General features: G+C 40.5%; 2 protein-coding genes across 4 annotated transcripts in view; both read right to left on the reverse strand.

The window, feature by feature from the left end:
• Positions 1–11,868, reverse strand: part of dlg5a (discs, large homolog 5a (Drosophila)) — a 32,076-nt gene extending 20,208 nt beyond the window's left edge. For both annotated transcript variants that reach the window (XM_028422985.1, XM_028422983.1), the window contains exons 1-4: positions 11,133–11,868; positions 2,286–2,354; positions 1,076–1,250; positions 363–506 (exon numbers count right to left, since the gene is read on the reverse strand). In XM_028422985.1, coding sequence (XP_028278786.1) covers positions 363–506; positions 1,076–1,250; positions 2,286–2,354; positions 11,133–11,436 — 692 coding nt within the window. In that variant the 5' untranslated portion in view covers positions 11,437–11,868. The remainder of the gene's footprint in view (positions 1–362; positions 507–1,075; positions 1,251–2,285; positions 2,355–11,132) is intronic.
• Positions 11,869–15,062: 3,194 nt separating this feature from the next.
• On the reverse strand, positions 15,063–23,269 carry anxa11a (annexin A11a). 2 transcript variants are annotated; one of them, XM_028424277.1, is made up of 15 exons: positions 23,083–23,269; positions 20,492–20,776; positions 19,835–19,917; positions 18,907–19,275; positions 18,670–18,757; positions 18,462–18,556; positions 18,001–18,114; positions 17,774–17,864; positions 17,500–17,579; positions 17,359–17,415; positions 17,138–17,231; positions 16,944–17,039; positions 15,947–16,005; positions 15,736–15,858; positions 15,063–15,629 (listed from the first exon to the last, which is right to left on the reverse strand). In XM_028424277.1, the coding sequence occupies exons 2-15, from the start codon at positions 20,772–20,774 to the stop codon at positions 15,570–15,572; spliced, it is 1,692 nt and encodes a 563-aa protein (XP_028280078.1). In that variant the 5' UTR covers positions 20,775–20,776; positions 23,083–23,269; the 3' UTR covers positions 15,063–15,569. The 2 variants fall into 2 exon arrangements, with proteins under 2 accessions (XP_028280078.1, XP_028280079.1); XM_028424278.1 differs by having other exon boundaries at positions 18,907–19,128; positions 23,083–23,266.
• Positions 23,270–24,130: the final 861 nt, after the last annotated feature.

Below are 24,130 nucleotides of genomic sequence, written 5' to 3' on the forward strand. Positions count from 1 at the left end.
TATAATGGGCTGAAAATACAAGCGTAAGAGTGGGGGGAGGTGCTTCGCTCGATATAGTCGCTCATTGGATTCTTTTGGCTAGGGACAGGCCCTCGATCCTTTTGTATGGTCAAACGAGCTGTCAATCAATAGAGTAGGGAAGTGGCTTTCCAACGAGGTGTAGGTTGTCAACAAGGAGCACAAAATGGCTGCGCCCAGACGGAGATATTGCAGTGAAAACATGAACCGTCCCGTCCTCGGGCCGCGTGTACTTAAAAGGTTAATAATCCACACACATCCACCATTGTTTTCATGTAGTGTGTAGAATAACTTAGAGTCCTTTAAAAGCTGAAAAGTTGCATGACAGCAGAAGAAATACTTACTGGTAGAAGTCTGCCTCTTTTACAGCTTCCTCACACCTTTTTAGTGTTTTGGTATGCTGGTTCTGGAGAGACTGTAGATCTGCCATGGCTCTCATGCACTGACTTTTTAGACGCTCATAGTCATTACTGGCTTTGGAATTTGGCCTTAAGGAGACAGACAGAAAAGAAAAAAACAATTATTAAATGGCCTTGTATGGTAATGTGTCCAAATGCAGCTAAGATAGGATGACAAAGGAGCTAACCTTACCCTTGTCTGAAAATTCACAAGATAGGAATGAAATGTTTGACTAAATGTAAACAACATTTTAAAAACTATGCACGAAGGCTGCTCTGCTTACATCAGGTAAGCAGAGCAGCCCTTGTGTCATCTGTTGTAAAAGAAACATCTGGTAACTAGAGCACATTAAACTTAATTAAGCAGCCAGAGTCAGTGCCCCCTCTCTGTAAGGTAGTCAACATTATTCCAGAGAGCAGAGAATATGTGGATGAACCCACAGCAGCCATGGCTGAGGACACTGACCTACAGTGACTTTAACAACATACAGAGAGTAAACATCAGTCAAACTTTGCTGAATCTCACGCTTTTTGTATTTCACTTAGGCATCTATACTCACAGTAAACATTTCCATAGATATCAGCCAAATAGAAGTGCTACCAGAAGGGAAAAAACAGTAACAACAACAACAACTTGGCAGACAGGCCAGAATCTGCACCTGCAGTCGTCAAAGGTGGTCCCAGGCGATGCCAACGCCAGACGCTTGCGAAGCTCATCCCGCTCCCTGGTCACCTGGCGGAGCTGCAACAAGATGGTGTCCAGGTTGTCACCAGAGTGTCGGTTGTCATTGATGGCTGGGGGTGGAGAGGATGCTTCACCATTGACAGGTGAACCTGCAACAGAGAGCAGGTTATTCTGACTATTAGTCATGATACAACAAATAAACGTTCCCCATCCCAAGCCATTTCATCATCAACCAGCTTCCTATTATACAATAAATTCATCCTCTTGCCTATGCCTATGCTGAGGAAGAAAATCGAATTTAAGTTATAACTAACCCAAAGAGATGCAGACATCTTACAGAAGAGAGAGGCCAACTGTGTTGCTACACACACACACACACACACACAGTGAGGACAGTGCTTTAAAATGTGCATACAATATGTCAACAAGAGGTTTTTCCCATGACAACTTGTTGAAATTTACATTGGACTTACAAGACAACAACATCTGTAATCTCCGAGACGAACACAAAAGACACAAGATCAGATAACTTAGCTGTGATATACTGAATCTGTGTTCATTTCTGTGTGGTTTTGCCTACAGTTTCTTTTAATACATTTAAGTAAAATGTGAAATCATTAGTCATGGAAAGAATATTTATACCTACTTATCTTCACCAGATCCCTTTGTGAAAGAGTTTAAATTTCACTGGACTGATCTAAGAGAAGGATTTCTGGCTAAACTAACAAGGTCATCCTCTTTTATGGAATGTCCTTGACACCGTGTCAAATAGTCATATTTAAAATATATACATCATTACAAAATCCAGGGTTGTTTTCTTCAAAAGAACACCCGTGGCAGGAAATCTCAGGATTATGTTCATCTTTGACTCAACATTTGGACCTTTTAGAGGTTTATGTAACATAGCTGAGTCATTTGGATCCTTGTCAAAATTTAAGGAAAAGCCAACATAGCAGATTTCCTTAAAGAATAAGGGACCATGTTATTGCTCTGGTGTGGTGATAAGTAAATAACTATTTTTTGACCTCTAAAACTGAGCAGACGATCACAAATTACAGTTGGAAAAACAATAATCTGTGTAAAATAGCTTCCTACACGTCACAATGCTGATTTGTTGTTATGTGTTAATAGGACCACTGTGAGCAGTATGACATGAGCATTTTGTGTCATTATAGTGTACATACCAACACTGCTGAGCGAGCTGCTGCTTTCTGAGTCGGAGGGCATGGTAGAGAGGACACTGTATGTGGACCCTGCCGGGAGAAGAGATACATTCAGACATACAGCACTGACAAGACTGATGAACCAATCACAAACAAGCCTGAATTAATTGCCAGTACAATATGGAAAGAAATGAATATTACACAGTCAGCTCCATATTCCCTGCACAGCTGTTTGATAAATGTGGTGCAGGGTTTATACTTGGAATAATAACTTCGACACTTCTTCTTAGTGGCTCTATATTATCGCTCAGACCCCGGTCGTCATTAAAACCTCCCTTCCCTCAGTGTGCACTCTGGCTTGCTTTGATGTATAGTCCCTGTATGTTTCTGCTACACAGGCAGAATGTCACAGCTGAAATGGGATTTTCTCTTTTTATGTCAAGCACATAGAGAGGGAGAGGGGGAAAGGGAAAGAGAGAGAAAATGATTCTCTATCTGAATAGCTGTACACACAGTTAAGCTGGGGGATATTTCACACAGGCTACCACAATCCATAGGAGAGACTATGCAGATCCCCATTATACTGCAGAGTCGCTCTTGTACAGGGTAACCTAAACACAGCTGCAAGCGCAGTAGTATTTATAAAGACACATCCTTTATGGAAGAATGTAATACCTGGAGATTTTCATACTGTCACCCACCGAAATATACTTTATAATGCTGCAGCAGAAAAACAGCAAGTCTTTACAATGTGAATAGTAAATAATAAAATAAAAATTGTTGTGCTTTGTAAGACTGATGTCTAGAGTACTGTGAAAACTTAGTTTGTAGAGGTTGTTTTTTTAGGAATATGATGAATGAGCTGATAAATAATAAAACAAATCTGAATCTTGACAACACCAGCACAGTGAAGCACAGATAATAATCTAATCTAATAAATTACCACCAAAAACACAGGGTTTAAAAAGAGCAAAGGAAGGGTAGCTGGTGTTGTTAGCAGCAGGCAACAGATTGACACCAACAGTTCTAGACCTCCATCTCTGTCCTTGATTCCCCACTGGGTTTAGATACAGCTCTGGCTCAGGCCCTCAATGTGTGACAAGGCCAAGCCTAATTAACTATGAGCTCTGTGTGACTGAGCCACTCCATCTTAAAGCCCGCAGAAAGAGGAGAGAGGAGAGGGCGGCAAGAGAAGAAACACAGTGAAGGCATGGAGCAGAGGAGTACAGATGAAAGGAGATAGCCTAACCAAAAGAGATAAGGAGGGAGGCTGTTTGAGAGACAAAGAGGGAGAGAAGTAGGGGGAGAGACTGAACAAGAGAGAGAGGGAGAAGCAAGGCGGAAAGGCTTTTAATCTGTTCTGACATTCCCTGATGCTCAACACTTTTACTCCACGAAGGGCTCCGAGCACACAGCTTTGATTTCATATTGTTCCATCAGACATGACGAGAATCACTGTGGGGCTGCACAGCATTAATTCTCTACAATCAACACAGTTATGCAAAAGGCTCATGCTCATTTCCATGGCAGCATTCAAAAACTGACTTCTTGAACCCAGTATGTGACTGATGAGCTTTCGTAGTAAAAGATGCAAGTCCCTGAGAGGTATTATGGCAGCTGAGGTGTGGGATAAAAATACCATACAGAGTCAGAAAAGCTCTGTGTCAGAAAATGCCTAAAAACATAGCTGCTTGAGGCAGCCCAAAGGCATAATGGTTAGGGCATACACCACATGGGCTAAAATGCCCTAAGCATCCAATTCCCAGGTTCACCTTCTGGCCAGCAGGACTCTGCTGTATGTCATTCTGCTCTTCTTTTCCCCTTGGATGGTTTCCTATCATCTCACACTATATAAATAAAAATGAAAAAAAAAACATCATCTTTAAAAAAAAAAAACACTCTGATAAATTAAAAATCCCATTAATCTCCACCACTGATGGCACTCGCCAATCAACAGCCAGCTTTAACTCCCACAAACAAGGCACAATCCTCAGCATCTCTCAATCTGATTTGGCTACAAGGACAAAATTCCCATATTTAGATCAGTGTCATGGGCTGATTAGTTAACCCTGTAAGCACGACAACGAATGCAGCGCGGGCTGCATGTCAGATATAATCTGATGGTCGATGGGTCAGTGACATTAGCCTTTCTCCGACAGGCTTTTAATCATCGATACCAATTAGCAGCAGCCACAGTCAGAGAGGCTGATCGTTTGTAAACATGTTTGTTGCATCAATAAATCAAATATCCATTAGGGTAGCATAGATCTGATGCTCTGCAGTGGGAGAATACACATATCACTGCCAAAAACGAGCAGGCAAATAAGAGCTGAGAAAGCCAACACTCTAGCACATCATGACAGATTTCATTAGATATGGTAATATGGAGCGAGCATCTGCTACTGGCTGCAATCAACAGATACACTCTAAGGTGAGAAATACTCCTGAGGAGAACCTGAGGCGATGATAACAAAGGTCTGTCGCTGTGATCTAAATAGGTCAGAGGAGAACTCGCCGTACCGATGAGGTTCCACTTCCACCCCCAGCCCCCAAATTCTTCTTTTAACCACTCTCCCATCTGCTTTCGTTCACAATCAAGAAACATGCTCAGTTGCTTCAGACAACCAGATTATGCTCTCTCAGGCACATATAGCAAGATGACACGCGTTGCCATGGTGAAACTGGATGAGAGGAATAAGTAAAAATCTGCAGCGTGGTGAGTTGGGAGGATGGTGGAGCCTTATCAAAGAAAGATGCTAAGTCGGGTTTCCACTGTGGGGTGAGACTGAATTATTCATCAATTCCACAAAATTCTCCAACAATAAATTTCCCCAAAATATAAAACACAGAATCTCTGCAGCAGCCTCAGAAAATGTGACAAACCTTGAAACTGTGGATTTAAAGCAGACATGGTCTCTATTCAGTTCTAAAGACAGCCACAGACAACATTTTTAGGACCACTTGGTGAAAGGAGCAGCCAGGAGTGCTAGTTTTCATTAGCTGCTGTCGATGACCAAGTGCAAATAATAGCAACACTAATAATAAGGATAAAAACGACCCACTCATTTTTACAGTGTGCTGTATTGGGGCTGAATGATGTGTCTGCATTAAGCCAGAGAGTAGAAAAAAAACTGTGTGTAACTGCACAACACAACCAAAGCAGATGGTCTGTGTTCACACTGGGATTCTTAACATGGAAAGAAAAGGTCAGTAAGGTTACAACATATTTGAACAGCTTCTTGCGGCCAAACTTACTCCTAACTCCCACATCCTGCTTTTGGTTTGGTTAGATGCTATTAGTCTGTGCTGTGTTTAGTTGTGCCAACACAAGGGTTTTGTTTAGCATTGCAGTAAATAATGTGTGCACAAAAGGTCCACATAGCAAAAGAGCAATTCAACTCATTTTTACTGAAAAACAATATTTTAAACAATATTTTCAACCATCAACATTTAGCCAAAAAAAAAATAAAGAGTTCATCTGCCCTATGTTACTGGCTTTCAGTTGAAAATTAGGTGCATCTTGAGATACACAGTTTTTCCAACCAGGTGCCAGGAGGGGAGAGAGAGAAGAGGACACGCTAACTTTATCAAAACAAGTCCTACACTGGGTACAAAAATGTGGAAATAGTTATGTAAAATATGTCATTATTCTTAGCTTTTTATGCAGGTGAATGGAAGCAATTTCAACAATTATGCAAAATGACTGCAGTTCTCCATAAATAATCGCAACCAGGCGATTACGCAGTTGTGACAGGTCAAATCTGCAAAGAACCACAATGTAAATTCCCTTGTCCACATCTTTCCCTGCACTCTGGGACTGTCAGTAAACCATGTAGTGGGCCTAACTTCTGGGGTGGCACAGACACCACAGGCCAAGATTCTGGGCACTAAGCCAGTGAAGTCTTACTGGCATGGTAAAGGATTGATCATCTGATTTAAGGAGCCTACACTGAGCATAAACATGAAGACATCCAACATGATGACTCCATGAGCCAGTATTACTCCACTGCACGCACATCGCCTGACTCACAGCTCTGCGTTTATTTGGCCTTGGTCAAACCCACCCACCTTTTACACTCATAGGCCCAAGTCTGCCCGATGGCATGTCTCAAAATAACATTGTTATATTGTTGACTAAAACGCAAGACCATCTTCCTCAGATGTAGCCTTACAGTAATTTTGGATTTGTGCAAACAATCTGGGACATTAAGTGGAAAAAAACAACATAGAAAAAAGCCTTCAGCCCAGCAGACCTGTCAGAACTGCTGAGCAGCACAGCAAGTCCAAAAAAGCCCCTCAGTGCCATCCAGTCCAGCCTATTATCAGCACACCATAATGGGGTTTCTCTCTGCAAAAAGCCCTTGCTCAGCATAAATAGGACATAATTTCCTTTTGAACAGCTTGCCTGTGCCAGGGGTTGAAAGGTGAAAGATGTCTGCAACATGTCCTCCAAACGCTCTGTTCCATACTGCAACTGCAGCTTGTGCAACTATAAGCCAAAACACTGCGGGAAAAAAAGAACTACCGTACTGATTGTAATTCCAGCAATCTTTGTGACATTCCTTTCATGTTTAATCACAGAAAAGCCCATGTTGATTCGGAACCCATTTTCATCATGTGCTGAGACAATTCAGTGATTAAACAGCACTATAATTTTTTAAAGGTCACCAAGGAATCCAAGTGAAGAAGAAAGGCACATTAAATCATTAGTCAGACACTGAATATTTGACAGGTAGGCCTTTTCTAATATACTCAGCAATTATGCGAACTGCAGCCAACTGTGCGCAGCACAGCTGGTGACAGATTCAAATCATACTAGCACTTTAAAATGCGTGTAATAAATTATGGCTACCTCATAAAGGGTATCATGTCATGACATGAGTGCCACATAGAACTCAACGCTAGCAGCCAGTTGGGTATTCTAATCTGTAGATGGGAATTATATTACAGCAAATTTAATTAAATGTAGATTTAAGACAAAAAACAGCTTATGTCCATTTAGGAGGCACCACACGCAATAAATATCACCATTATTTGTTGGTAAATACAGGCCAGATTTGACCTTGGGTAAAACGTAAGAGACTGAGAGTGTTGGCAGGTAACTTTGAAAACAAATGATACTAAAAGATACTTCAGCCCGGTGAAGGAAGACAAGGAGAGAAACCTCTCATTTCCATGACTTCATGGTGCTGGTAAACATTTAGTTGCTGGCACTTCCTCTACCTTGTGGGGTAATTAGGAAGTGGGGGAACATGTGTAAAATGGTAATGAAGTCCTGTTGCACAGTACAGCCTTCTGGCTGTGCTTCTCACATTCAGATAAGCCTGCCATCACCTATTAATGCTGGTGAAAGCAAAAAAAAAAAAAAAAAAAAAAAAAAAAAAAAATAATATACGACTTTTACAATAACAAGAGCTCGCGTTAGAGAACAATAGAATGGAACAACCACACTAATGATTCAGTGAAAGTACTGATGTCAACCCCTCAACCCCATGATTAGATAGATTTACTGAGCAACAGTACTGACAAAAATCCTATATCATTAAAAAAGCAACAACTCAGCTAAGGCTCCAACTAATTATTTCATCCAGTCACCTTTATTGTTTGCTTCTTTTCATGATAAATCATGATTTTGCATAACAAAAGAAAAAGAGACAATACGATAAGATTTTTAAATGATCTTGGTTTGCTACATCATAACGGGAAAAACATTTAAAAAGCCAAATACTGAACTTTAAACATGCAGCATTTTTAATATAAATTCATGATCCTCATGATCTCACTGCCCTATGCAGTCGTGCAAAGCAAGTCAAGGTGTCAACCTAATGTAATAAAACTCACACTTCAAACCTGCATACAAATACATTAAGACACTTACACATTACATGTGAAATCTACTCTACATGTAATCAATGGCATCTAAGCAGAAGCAGCAGGTGAATTGATCACCTCTGCATATCAAAACGACAACAAGGAGGAGTACAGTCAGTCGAAGGTACAAAGGTAAGGTAAGTGACAGTGTGCGTCACAGAGTGACAGACCGAGTGTAACGAAGAAAGTAAAGCCGGTCCACCCATGGGAGAAATCCAAGAGCCATAGTCAAGATAAGAGCGTCAGGGTCATAACTCACTCCCTCTGTCCACTGTGGTTTATGGAGTGGGACAGAAACTCGTTGACAGAGAGAACACCCCCACCACCACCCCACCCCTCCAATAATACAAAAACACTGGCCTATGTCCTAGGCTGCTGTACACAGAGCAAGCTGCTGACTGAGCACTTTGGGCCTGCTCAACTTCTCAACAAAAGGCCTGTTGTCTCCCTCTCTCTTGCTCCCTCTTTCTATCACCCTCCTCTGTCTCTGGCATGTCCCTCTGTTTAAGTGTGTGGAGAAATGAAACCACTCAGTGGGTGAAACAAATATAATGAGTCATAGAAAAAGAAACTTCAAGGGAAAAGACAGTGAGTCGGAGAAAAAGGACAAAAAGCATGGGAACAAGAAACCAAGACAATGAGGAAAAAAGGGAGGCCAACAGACAGCAGGAGAAGGAGACTGTGGATGTTGCAACCTGTCAGGGAGAATTGTGCGGCCGTCCTCTCAGAGTGTGTTTAAATCACTGTCACGGACCCCTGAATCCGAAAAGAGCTGGGGGAGGGGGGTGTGCAGGTACATCTCTTCTGCTATTCTATTCTTCAGACACAATATTGTTCGTGTAGTTACAGGAGTAGGCACACAAGCTGAGGCAAGAAATCAGCTTGATTGCTTGGATTTTTTTTTAAGAGAAATGTGCTCTCTATCTGCAGCATAATGGGCCAAAACTTCAGTGATACAATATTCTGAGTGCATCTCTGCAGTTTAATCAGAAATTTTGCTTAAGACTAAAAACACTGTCTCACTGCATACAGATGCACAAAACAGGCTAAATAATGAATATGTTTGCATTTCCCTTTCTGCAAATGTGCTGCAGGTTGCCAGTGAAACACTAATAATTTACAGAGCCCAAGTTTTAAAACAATCGAGCATTTGTGTGCGCATCTGTATGGTTTCCCTTTGGGGTGAGGATGTTTCTTTGGACTTCGGATGATTTCACATGTGTGCGTGCATAGAGGCTCAGCTGGCATAGGAGGCACATCTGAGAACAAGAGCAGGCAGGCAGCACGAGAGGAGGACAAGTTGAGAGCAGGTTGCTATCAGCAAGACTCATCACACTCATATTCCCTCTCTTCACACACCCTGTGTTGTTCAGATACTCTGAGGATTTCATCCCTATGTGTTGTTTCTAAAAGCCTGAAGGTACTCCGTGAGCACGGGCTTGTCCTCAGTCTTTTGCAAATGTGGCTAAAAATGTGGTAATCGCATCACCCGAATCGTTACATTAAAGATAATTTGAAAAAGCACATTAAAGGAAAGCACAACACTTGAGTCAAAACAGAGGAAGCCAAAAGAGGCAGCTAATACAGGGGACTGTACAGGCATGATAAAGCGAGTCTCACAGAGAGTTTACACCGGAGAGGAGAGCAGGGCCTAATCCTCTGTTGAATAACCAGAGGCTGACAAGTCAGACTCACTACTTGTGCTCGCTCTCCTAATACAGGGCAGGTCAACTTGGAGGCCCTGTGCTACGGTCTATAAAGGTGTTTGAAGAAAAGCCCAAATTCACATTGCCCAGTTTGGCCAAAGCCAAGGCACCAACAGAGGGACCAATTTAAGCTGCTACTCACAGGTAAACAACAGTGGAAGTGTTTCAGAGTCAAGAGTGTTATTCTGTAGCAGCAAGACTCTATAATAATAATAGAAGTAATAAAGCTTAGGGAAGCCTAGTGATCCAGTCAGCAGAGCAGCAAGAGACCAACTCAGCATTACCTGCTATGGTCTACTTACTGGCAGTGGACAGAATGATGCTACAACTTGGCACCGACATGCCTGCCACTGTGGTTGCTTTACAGTATGGTAAAGTGAGGTGTTATTCTGCATCATATCAATACTAGTTCTGCATCCAGGCCGTGAGGGCATGACACTGGTTGCGAGTGTGCCACTGGCTTTAGTCATTCAGACAAAGCAAAACAGGCAAAACTAGACAATGCTTTTACACTTTGTCGCCCTTTGACTCTGTGCAACAACAACCAAAACTGCTGAAGTGGAGGCGGTTGCTCCCACTGCAAATCTAAACATGACAATGACTAACCTGCTGTTTAATTAAAAGAAAAAAAACATCACAGCATAAAACCCAGCATGCACTTCTCTACAAATAGAAATGTTTGGACACCAGACTTCAGGGCTTGTAAGCATGCATGGGTAGGTTGCACGCACACGCACCCATGTCCAGGTCGATATGGACCAACATGTCAATGGTACACCCATTGTCATGGAAACAACTCAGGCTACCTTTATATTACACAGCCATATGATCATCAGTGATAACAAATGAGAGTCGGTGGTAGGTGGATGTCTGTGAATATACACAAATTCCATCAGACTACATCTGAATAACTAGTTAAATCTAAACTACAGCATGAATATGTGCAGTGTTGTGACTGGATGGCAGTGAGAAATGGCAAAATAGCCCCATAGATTTGCAATCCATAGTAATATGGGAACATAATATTTCCATACGTCCAACTGTGTGGTAGGAAGCACAGCCACAACCTTCACATGCACCTATAGTATCATTTGTATAGGTTTGGGTGACAGTAACACAAGGCTCATCGTAGTGTAGCCACACAACACACACACGCGTTTCTTGCTGCAGACCACCCAGATAGCGCTCACTGCAAGGGGTTGGTATGCAGTATCTGGTATGCTCATGTCTTCTAGATGTTATTTTAACAGGTGAAAGTCCGTTTAGGAGTAGCTGGTGCCTACGATCTTACCGGTGGAGTGGTCCACAGGTCCTCCGCCGTTGTTGCCGAACAGGGCAGCATACAGGTCAGGGTATGCCTTCTCCAGGGCCACACACAGGTCGAGGAAATGGTCGCTCTCCTTGTTCATCAGCATCTTCAAAAGGTGGTCGACTTTCTCGGCGCTGGACGAACAGTTCTGGTCCAGTTCGAACCTATCGAGTTGACTCAAGGTACCAGAAACTATCAGCAGCTCGATGACTCGGTCCGCATCTGTTATGGACTCCAATAAGTTCTGGTGGCACTGGTCTAGCAACTCTTTGTGCTTTGGCTCCATTGCTATCCGCTGTAGTTCCGTAGCTTCCCAGCTAACCCAGACGGCCAAGTGGATGTAAAATCCTTACCGATCAAAAGTACCGAGCGATTATTGAACTTAACTTATCGCGGCTAGCTGAAGTTCGCCGGAGCCACCACGGCATTAGGTTGCACGGGAGATCAATTTTTAGAGCATATTGAAAAAGGCACAAGAAGCCATATTTGTTGCCCAAGGCTGTTGACTGCACTAAACAGCGATACATTTTCCCATCTTACTAACGTGTAGCAGTTCAGGTCGTTTTTTGCTTCCCTTCAGAGTACGCTTCAGCCGAACACATTTTGCTCTTCTTCTCTATCATTTCATGCGCCCTTTTCCGACTCAACTGCTGGGAAAACTCACGTAACTCCGCCGCTGATCCTCAGTTACACTGTATCCTCCGCCATGTCTGAGCAACTCAGCAGCTGCTGCCCGCTGTCAATCAACGCTTCGTTCAATGGCCATATATGGTAAAATAGGGCGGGGCGTTAGAAAAAATCACACCCATTTCTTCAATGGGCGTACACATCATCCCGTAGTACGTCCAAAATCCCAGGTGGAAAAAATGAGAATGGAGAAAATATCCATGAAATTGAAAAAGCAATACAAAAACATCTTATAGTAAAGCCACTAACAAAATCCATATTACAAATATTTAATATTTTACAAAAATAGACTGTATACATTATAATAAGTAAACTGCAGCAGTGCAATTATAAATACTACCCAAATAAACATTATAATATATAATAATAATATAATAAACATCATACTAAATTATTGTTGCTTTTAGGAATTAACAAATATATACAGAGTGCAAATAAAATTTATATTAAAGGGACATAATGTACGAGATACACTTAATGTAAATTCCATTAGTGTTGTGTAATTCACTGTCACTTGACATTATTTTATTCAAAAAAAACTTAGAATAGATAATAAACCACATTATATTAATTCCTTATATTTTGGACACTGACACATGAAAGCTAAAGAATCCTAATGGTTATCATCATTGGCTGTATTAAGTATTTTATTAGGGGGAGAAATGTTAATGCAGTGATAAAAATATAAGGCTTTTATTCAGTCCCTGCATAATAGTGCTGCTGTAGCCACAGGCAGATGCACCACAATTCTATATCCAAGCTACAGCGCAACCAATTTCAGTGCGGCTCTGTGTGGGATAAGATAGGAGACGGAAGTCTGCCATTTTTGTGAACATATAAGCAATGTATGAGGGTGAGAAATTATGTGTATGTATATTTGAAGAGGATTTGTGAAATACAATATGACGGTGATGGATGCACTCTGCTTTCAGTCTACAGCTGAATAAAGATTGTTGGCACAGAGGCAGGCGTCTGCAGGCATACCTCTCAAACCGTGACCTTATTCATGCATGCACTGAATCTCATTGTGACATCTACAACTCTGTCTCTTCTCTCCCCCTCCTTTCCGTCTCTCTGCCATGCTGGCTGCATAGCTTGTGCAACCATGTGCTATCCCTTTAGATGAAAAATTAATTGCAATTCATTCATATCAAAGGGAAGCAGGTCCCCACTGCAGACACAGATTGGACGATTGTTTCTGTACCCTACTTCTGAGGACACATATTTGAATAGAGATGATGCTTTTCATCTTGGGGGTATGAATGAGTTTATTATTTAGAGAATAGGGGTGGTTTTTCTGGCTGTCTGCTAATTTACTGAAATATAACTAAACAAATGAGTTTATCAGACAGCCTAGATCTGGGTGGATAAGCTTTATCTTTTATTGAAGAGACTGTCAACAAGCATATCCATCATTCATCCCTTATTTCAAAAAGAACATTTTATGGATTCAGTCAGAGTACAGATTTTACAAAGCGAGAGACAAGACCATTTTCAATTATTCACTCATTTTTTGTTTAAATTGTATTACTGTGACTGCCAAATACACTCTCAACAATGGTCTGTTTTATCTTTCAGCTAAGAGGATGATTGAGTGCTGGGAGGGGCTCTTTAAAACTGTATTTTACTACAGATTACAGTGCATTTAAATGTCATTTGTGGAATATTTTAAATTGTTCAACAGTAACAATATTGTTGTGCTTAACATCTAACAACACTCCTATCAAAAATAGGAGGAGTATATATATAGTATATATATTGGAAGTATACTCCTGTGGCCAGCTACACCAAATGCTCACAGGCAGATCTGCAGTCATGCAGTATTACAGCTAAGTAATTAGCAGTCTGGTTAACAATTTGACCATCTAAACAACAAATGTTTAAATTTCAAAGTGAAATAATCCAGTCGTATAATCCCCTTTATGTAACCTATTGGTTTAAAGGATACAGCTGTATTTTGATTACCACCAATTTCAATAGTATCTGCATCTAAACATATACTCACATTTTGTATTGTAATACATAACTACATTAAGTATGAAACTCCCTAACAACGATTTAACATGAATTTTACAGCCTTCAGCTGGATGTCTGCATCAGATGTATGCATCAGGTTTATGATTATAATGTTAAAAGTATACAGAGTTGGCAGTTAAATGCCAAAATACTTAAAAAAATACCTTATAAAACTCATCTAATGATATGTAAATTACCCTCTCAAAACTGATGTAATCACATCTAATCTTCATTAAAATTCCAGTTATTACAATCTAAACATCTATCTAAGACCCTCAAAGCAATTTTCTGCTATTCCTAGTCAAATTTAACATGACTTGATAAAAATGATTCTGTTACCCAAAGGCTGTCCCGTAGCTCTCACAGGATTACAGACATGGTAGTCTTGCTTAATGTGGTTGAGGCAGCTTTATGGATGCCATCAATTCCACAGGCTTCCCCCCTCCTCACTTCATGGAGTTATTGATCGTAGTGCAGTTAACTCTCACCCTACTGTAGCCAGCCAAGCACAGAGCCAGGTCTTTACAGTCAAGTGTGTTTAACAGCATTTTAAATGACGCCAGCAAGACATAATAAGGCGGGTACTGGTCCTTGTAGGGCCACACATGCTATAGCCTTACACCCCTCCAGGAAACAGAGATTGTTTATCTATATTGATTAGGATAAAATTCAATGTATTTAAGAGTTAGCCATAGGTTTATATTATTGATTGTTGGAGTTTGGTTTGTGGCATGTAGAAATTTGAACCATGACCATGGTTATTGATTAAATGCCACCATATGATGATCCAAAGGGGTGTGCTTGTCAAAATTTACAACTATATGCTGTGCCTATTGGAGTGGAAAAAATACATTACTGCCCTCTGCTGGTGAATTGGGTCTACTACCAAATATAAACAGTATCAGAGCAGCTATAAACTCTTGACAACCAGAGGGCAGTTACTTCTCTCGATAAATCATAATGTAACAAAAAAGGCCTACAGGTTAATAAACCTAAATTTTATGAGGGATACCCAAACTTTAATGAAAAAGCTCAAAAGACTAGTGAGAAGTATTTGGTGTTTAGAAGAAGGAGAAGCTGCAACAAAGCGTTTCTTATGAAAATCTATATCACTGACCTGGGTGTTAAATATATCCATGTTAAATAAAGCCTTTTTTTGTAGCTTTTAGCAGTTTTTTGTGTGTATCTTGCATGTAATGAGCCACAACGTGCCTTCATACCATTTAATTCCGTTTTTTACGCTGATGACAAAATCAAGATTTATGAAATCAAAGCTGACTTTCATGTGCTATATGATAAACGTCAGCTGTAAACAGCAATGAACAAAAAGAGTATAGAAAATACAGAAGAGATTATATAGTTGCAAACATTCCTTTGGTGTCATATTTTACTCAGCTAAATGCAGATATTTGATATCTTGTATTGGCACATTTGAAATAAAACAATATTTAAATATATATAGCTCTTAAAATTCTAATACAAGCTCTATTGAATGGCCATGTGTATTCAATACAAATATCCAAAATTATCACAAATGAAAAATATAACTGTATATAGAATATATACCGCATATAGAAAAGGAACAATATGTAAGAGGTGCAGCAAGGTATTGCATTGGAAGCACTGGCATGGCATGCAGATTTGCAGATTGTATATAGTGCATATTGTTGAGGCAGAAAGGTGATATTTATGAGATACTCGTAGATATTGTCTTTTCTAATCACTGCCCCCACAGAGCTTCAGTAGGAGTTTCTTGTAGTCTCCTGATGTGTCTCCCTGTATAATAAACAGAAACATTAGCACATGATTTGTACAACAAGTGTACTTTATATAAAACAAATGTATACATAAATAGCTCTATTAATTAACAGTAAATACTTACAGAGATGTGCGTGTACAGCGACTTGCCGTAGTTTCTAACATACTCCTGACGAATGTCCAGCATGTCAACCTCTGAACGGGAGACCATGATCCGGATCAAGGTTGTGTCTTTGGTTCCAGCACCCTGAACGCATCCAAACACAAACACCCTGAGAGTGGCATTTACAATAAATACTTGGCTTCATTCATTTAGTCATTTATAGAAAACTCACCCTCATGGCCTTATAAAGACTCTCAGCAAAGTAGGCAGTTGTGTTTTTAATGCACTTCACTGAAACAGGGAAAATATGTTAGCAACAGAACAATATCATTAATGTCATTAATAAACATGTGAGGTCCTTTTTAATGACTGTGAGTGCATCATAAAGAATACAACTGTAAAATTGACAAAGGAATGATGGAAAATAAAAGGAAATAGCATAGAATGGATGCAAGCCAATTCAGCTGCATCAATATTTGCATGGTTTATCAAATGACAAAGTGGATTCTAAACCTGTAGTGACTTCTTTCTGAAAGATTCAGTTTGCTGAATCTATCACTATTACTGCCTGGTTGAGTCTGTTCACTTTTCATCAATGTGACAGCTCCCTTGCTAGTGGTTGGTGGTCACAGTTTTATGGACACAATCACAATAAACACACAGTAAGCTTTGTGGGTAATTTAAAATGAAAGGCAGAAAATATTACTACTGATGAAAAAAAGATATAGTACCTAAAAGGCCAGATAAGCTCAGTCAAAAATTAGCTTAATGGAACTTACAGTGTATAACTCATACATGAGTCAGCTTGTTTTGGAGATTTTCTGCACTTAGTGGTCAAATATTGATTATTGCAGCTTATTGCAGAAGAAATTAGATTTTCATAAAAATTAATGTCGACAATGAGCTGAACAGGAACACAGAAACAAAGTATATATTCAACACTGCAGTGCACTCCACTCCACAATGACACACTGTGTTGTATGCAACACAAATTCAAATATAGATTACTGTACCATAACCCTTAGAATTGTTGGCAAAAAAGGAAAAAAAAAAACAAAGATTACATGTTTTACAGCCATCCTACGGGAATACCACAAGTTGAATAATTGTGGTTACTGTTGCTTTAAAAATGTACGTGTAGTCAAGACCATTATTTAGCAAATGGAGCCAGTTCTTGCTCTTAGGATCGATGGGTGTGGCTCTTAGAATAGGTGTGTGTGCATTCTTACCAACTGCCAACATGCCACTCTCAAGGTCTCCAGACATTTCCCTGCCGATGCTCTTCTCAATGTCCCTGCCACACATCTGCTGATACTCAAGAAACACTATAAAGACACACACATGCACACATTGGAAGACATTAAAAATTTGTCAGTTGTTCACATTTTTGTTGTGCTTATCAACATTTCTTTGGAAAGTGTACCTGCTCTGAGATGTGGTTTGCTCCTGGCACATAAAATTGCATTGAATTTGGACTCATCTGTTCCCAATTTGTTTTCTCCAGCGGCATACAGAGCCTATAAAAATACAAACACGCATATCTCTGCAATCAGCTGGTGAATATTTCAACAATGCGGGAACTACCAAGCTGCAAATCATATAACATGATTGACATGATAACATTAACAAAGGAGGAAACTTTACCTGAGCATCCTGCTTAGCCAAGGAGATGTCAACAGTTTCTCGTTCATCCCTGTTGCCCTACAAAATACAGAACCACATGTTCCTTAATAAATGAGAGAGAAGCTGAGGAGACATTAGGCAAGGAGTTCCTACAGTTTGTACCTGAGCAAGAGATATCAGAAGTCTGCGGAAGTGGCCTGAGGTATCCCCACTGATTGCATCCTCTAGTGACTTCTTGTATTCTGGAATGGCAAATAAATAAGAATATTAAGGATTCCTGCCCATATCTGCATTTAAAAATATAATGGTTGTCTCATTTCTAGAGTTTATCTAGTAATGTAATGAAGCTTTTCAATCTAAGTGCAGTCATGCTCTGAGATGAAAGGAAATTAGTGGGGAAAACAACCGTGCTTTAGTGCGTCCAGGGACTTCATACCTTGTTTGTAAATTCGGTTTATCTCCTTGATTTCAGCATTGGAACGAGAAGACAGGATCTCTATCAAGCAGGCCTCATCAGTTCCAGCTCCCTGTGCAGAACACAGAACAATAATAATCCGATCCCCTGGCTTTCATGTTGCCGAAATCTTACCTGTTAATATGTGTTCAGTGGATAATGATTTAAACATAATAATACCACAACACCCCAGCATGTTGGATTTTTACCTTTATGGCGCTGTTGAGTTCGTAGGCATCAAATTCAGCTGGGGTCTTCAACATGGCCATGACCAACTTCCTGAAGTTACCAGAGAGTTCTGAATGCAGGTCCTTAATCAGATCCTGAAAATGGAAATAAACTTGGAATAATTTCAAACCATAATTATCTCATTGCTGCTGTGAAAAGAAACACTGGAAGGAGCTCTGTGGCATAGCTATAATGAGCTTTGAGGACACCCAATCCCTTCTCAGTTTTCCTGCCAGCACTAGCACCTGTTGTCTGCTTGTCACTATAATGCACTGCAAGGTAATACATAATAAGTCAAGTATGTTTCTACAACGGTAAATAGTGTGTTACGTAAAACATTTTTTAAAAAGCAGATTTTTCCTAATGGAAAATGGTACCTTTTAGCATTAGAACAATTGTATTGGTTAGCGTTGTGATAATGTATTAAATACACAACTGTTACCTTCCCATAGGCTGTTTTGTAGGCTTTGAGTAAAGGAACACGCTGCTTGTTGGAGCGACTCCCCAGTAAGTCGATAATTGCTTGCTCATCAGTTCCTGCCCAGACAAGCCCGCAATGTCAAATCAGACACAGCTCACATAATAAAATGGGGTTACATCTTCAATCGTCTACACATATGAATATAGAAATTCCCTTATATTACACTCACCAAATCCCTTCATAGCCTTTCTCAGGACCTCCGCATCTTTGAGTTGGTCAGCTCCAGGAAAGTCGCTGATTGTTCCCCTGAATCCTCTCTGTGACAACAATAAACAACAACAACAACAACAACAATAATTTATATATTGCAATACTGTTATCATTCCACCTTCAATATTACATTGTAGATGTATGAATGTGTCTGTGCATTAAACACATCATAATAAAGAGGTGTAAAAATTCTAACATTGATGGGCGGAGCAATTGGCATGGCTCCTCCTCCATAGGCTGGCATGGATGGATTCGGTGATGGCACTTTTGGGTATGCTGGTGCAGGTGCTGGTGCTCCTCCATATCCAGGCATGGACGGGTTGGGTGATGGTGCATGGGGGTATCCAGGCATCTGCTGGCCAGGCTGACCTGGGTAGCCCATTGCTGGGCCTTGGTTTGGGGGCATGGGTCCTCCTGGCTGTGGGTACAGGCCATATGACTGTTGGTTAGGAAAGGGGGCACTATACCCGCCAGGTTGAGCGGCAGGTGGGTACCCCCCGGTGGATTGGGTGAACATGGATGGGTTTGGAGTAAAAACCCCCATGCCCGCATACATCTGGCTGGCCTGTGATTACAAAAAAGCATTAGCATCCCATAGTATGTGGACAGATTCTTAAAGATATTTAATGCAAATTGCAGGTCACACCTTGTTTGGATTAGACGTACCATGTGTAAGAAGCATTATTACCTACATTATGATTTAATGCATTTCTGCTTTAGACGGGAAACAAGCAACATAATGTACCGGTATCCAAATAAAGTGTGACACACTATAAAGATGGAATTATGATCTGATAGCAGACGAGAATAAGAGGCATGGCAATGAATCAGAAAAGGAATATACAATTAGACCGACAGATTTAAGAAACATGGATAAGAATTTGATATATAGCTGCTTTTCATGCAAAAGGAGAGAAGCTGATAAGGCAAATGGCGATACTGAAAAATTGTATGACGAACACTTTAAAAAAGTCTTACCGTAAAGTGAAAGGATGTGATATTCCTTTAATGGCTGTGTAATGAATTCTAACTGGAATATTTAACGCAATAATCCAATAACAGTGTACTATCACATATATTATAAAATCGTCTGGATGGAGGTTATATTTTTGGGTTTCACTTACCATGCCAGCATTGTACCCAGGGTTGGATAAGCTGTCAAGACCAATGGTAGGATATCCACCAGCAGGGCCGCCACCCCAGCTCCCTGCCCACAAACAACAAAGCCAGCATAGTTAACATAGTAACACAGTGTGTTAATAATGTCTGACAAAAATTGAGAAAACTTGACAGAAGTAGGAACTTCCTCTTAAAAACTTCCCTTTAACAAGTAGGTGACAGTGTGCTAGAGAGAGAATGGGGGCAGTATGTGAAGGATGGGCTCTGGGACTAGCATCTCTTAGCAACCGTAGAGGTTTGTTTGTTTTTGGGGGAAAAAAATTCCATGCTGTTAACGAGAAGTCTCATGATTCCTGTTGCCTAAAAACACAGCTTCACAGACTAATGCTGTCTGAGACAGGCTAACCCTAACCCTAACCAGAGTACGTTTACAGAAACACTTCACATCAATCCCACATTTAAGCGGTTTTTCATTCGATGAAAAGATCTCACTTGTGTGTTTGTATGATTGATATGAAGCTACAACCAGCAGGTAATTGTTTTGCCTAAAGACTGGAAGCAGCTGTGCAAATTTAATTAACATGTCCCGGTTTCTAAGTAAAACCACTCAACTGAATTTTACGCTACATTTATATGCTGTCTGTCTGTTGAACAATCCGTACCTTGAGGTGGTGCCTGTGGGTAGCCTCCAACCTGTGGTGGATAGCCGCCAGCCTGTGGAGGATATCCCCCAGCCTGTGGAGGATAGCCGCCGGCCTGTGGAGGATAGCCGCCAGGTTGTGCAGAAAAGCCACCAGGTTGAGGAGGGTAGCCGCTCTGTGGGTAGCCTCCAGCTTGGGGAGGGTAAGCTCCAGGCTGTGGTGGGTAAGCACCGGGTTGTGGAGGGTAGGCCCCTGGCTGAGGTGGGTATCCACCTGCCTGAGGGGGGTATCCAGGGTAGCTCATTGCTTTAAACGTAAAAAAGAAAAGTCAAAGTGGTGCCAAACATAACCTATTTGGAAAATGTCATTTTATGCAGCCATCTAAATGAAGAGAAAACCACAGGGAAATTTTTAGTCTATGGAACCTTGAATGCATTTACATAGCAACAAGAGTTGAAGAGACAGCCTGCTCAAAACCGGCTCCTCCCCCCTTTCCTCCTAAAGCAATCTGAATGTTCCAGAAGCATCATATTCATACAGCATGTAGGTCTGACAATAATGACAGAATTAGTTGTTAATGGGCGAACAATACTTGCGAACAGTATTGGGGATTAGATGACTGCAGGCAAACAACAAAAGGCCTTTTCAATTGAGTCATGGTTTAATTTCTTTCTGAATAATGAATTGAATTTGTAATCACTGCAGGCTGCCTTTGACTGTAGCAACTGTCACTCCTAACTAATGAAGGGCAGACTTCATTCCAGGGTCGTGGGATCAAAGACATTTTTAGATACGTGGTGGGAAGGGAGGAAACTTTCATTTTGGTTCAGCCTAAAGCCTGTGTTTGAATGAGCCTATTTGTTCCATGGTAACACTGACTCCAGTCTATCCTGCTTTGCATATCATAGACATAGAAAGAAAGAGGCACTGCTGTGTTTAGATAAGGACACGGGGCAAGCAAGATACTCTCAGATGAGATAAAAGAAACTTTGGCAGGGAAGTTATTCCTGTCACAGCCATCGAAATACCTTTAACCTCTCATTCAGAGCTCAAGGTTGCTGGGAAATCAAATGGGCGTAGGTTTGCATATGGACCACACAACCAATATTTTGGGAAGACAAAAAAGTCCCTACCAATATTTAGCATTTAATTTTATAAAACAAAAATATGAATGGTTATCCATACTGCAATTTCATTGGTTAAAACAGAGGGTCTGAGGCTCCTCTTCTCCTCACATGGACGTACACAAAGTGAATCTAGTGCTGGCAAGTAGAAGAAACAAGGAAGAGAGCACAGGTCTGTGTGTTGTACTGACAACATAAGTTATCTGTGGTAGCCTGCAACTCTCTGTCCTCAGAAAAGAGTAAAACATAACATTACTATTACTTAAACTCAAATAAAGAAAAAAGATGTATACGGAGCTATTTCAACACACAGGGAGTAAGTAGCGTCGTAGTAGTAGTAGTAGTAGTAGTAAGAACAGGCTGACATTATTTAGCTATACCACGCAACGTACTTTTAAAGCTAATTAATGAATCAATTATGTACAGGAAAGACAGCATAAGGCAGATGCAAGCCAGGTTAATGAGGAATAGGTGCTTGAGTTGAGGATATGTCAAGTTCAGAATTTATTTGGACCCAGTATCGACTTGGTCATGCTGTCATTTCTGTTGTTTTGTAAGTAGGCTAGGTCAGAAACATTTGCATAATATAAGGTATAGCCTTACTAATGTTAAAATTGGTTGATTATTTATTATTTGATTACATAAGACAATCAGGAATCCAGTACAATGATTGGGGTTGGTATTGTCCCTATCAAAGCTGAGACCAAACCTATGTGTACAGTGTGTGAAATCCTGTAACAAATGTGAGTTGACCTGTGGTCAGAGATTGATTGTTTAGGTTCTGTAAAGGAGAGGAATACATCACATCTAACAGCTTTCACACCTACTACATACAGCACGGTGTTTGCTTAGGGCGATGGGAGGCATGTGAGCGTCTTTATCACTGACACTAGCTCTTAATCAATTCTTTGTCAAATAAGGAGAAGACTGCTACGTCATCACCCCAGTCGTTACGCAACCGCGGTGGTCACGAATGATTCGAGGTGTGTCACCTGCTCTCAGCTTAAAATGTTAACTAGTTCACCTGAATACAAAACATACAAATTAACTTATGTTCGCTGCCAGTAAGCACTGTGCTAAAACAGTATGCTAGCTTAGCCAGACTAATGTTTAGGTTGTAATACAAGCAAAAGTTTACGCCTAAAGCCTCAGGCCTGTACAAACATCTTGAAAACTAGCTGTGTAAAACTAAACAATGTAATTCCTCGGCTGCTAAATTAGCCATGTGAAGCTAACTAAAGTTAGCTCACACCGTCAAGAAACCGAACAAAGTCAAGCGCCAGATAAGGGCTCAGTATACTTGTACTCAGCTAAATTAACCCTGCAGTAAAGCTGACAGGTCAGCTAACGACAGCGTCGACAAGACCAGCTACAAACATACTCCGATTACAACAGCTACGCAGCCCAACGAAGCCAAATTAAAAGTGTAGTAGTGGTATTATTAATCGTTGTTGTCATTTAGAGGCGTTGTTTAATGTTTGCACTTACTTTTAGTCCTGTTTGCAGTCTCTTCCTTTCGGACGTGTACCAGGGAGCAGTACTGAGTGTGTCGAAGCGCTGTGGGTGGGACTCAGAGTTTCCATTGAGGAACCCACCCATCTCTCTGCAGTGACGGACAGCCATCCACGGTGAAACCGGTCATAAACAAACACTGCTCACTCTATGCACGTATGTACGGGAGCACCGATGGCATGATGGAAAATGTGACAGAGCCCATGGTGTGTCACAACTTATTTTACAGGTAATACAGGTAATACTCGGTAGGCTATGAGGCCTAGAACATATCACGCTGATCGGCTCATTCTAATCAATGTATTTGTTGTTGTAATTGTGTATTAATTGACGCACTGATCAACAATTTTTTACAGTGGACATGCACAAAGTTCGAATTAAACATTTATAAAATAGCATATTACACATACAGTATATAATTTGTATATTATAAATACTTTTTTAAATACTGGAATATAAAATATATGTTTTCATGTTATGTTTAATATGCAATTGAAAGTAATACACAGATGTAAACTATAAAACTATATACTACTATTAATAATTCTAAATAGGCTCTCTAAATTAAATATTTTTATTTTTTATATATTTTAATACTATTATTGTGATGACAGTCACTTACTAGTAGAGTGTGTGTTATGTCAGAGGAACACAAGAGGGAGCTATTTTTTAAGGTTTTTCTCCCCACCTTCCTGCCTCGGCTGCCCCCTTCTGGTTGACTGCAGGCTGGAACCACAGATAAAGGCCTGCTGAGCTCCTGACTTTACTGACTGCTTTACCTGATGTACTCAGTGGTCTAAACTGGTCCAAATTTATAAATTATCTATAAATTATCAGATTGGCCTTCAGGTGCGCTTAAACCGCTCCTGGGGAAAATCCCCTCAGTAAAATAAATCACAATAAATATAAAATTATATGGCTCAATAGAAGCCTGATAAATCGATTTGATTTACTGATGTGGCAGGGTGATCATTTGTGTCATAGATAGGTTATTGGGTCGGAAGATATGAATGAATATTCACAC

This window comes from Parambassis ranga, chromosome 15, assembly GCF_900634625.1.
Source record: "Parambassis ranga chromosome 15, fParRan2.1, whole genome shotgun sequence".
NCBI lineage: Eukaryota > Metazoa > Chordata > Actinopteri > Ambassidae > Parambassis > Parambassis ranga.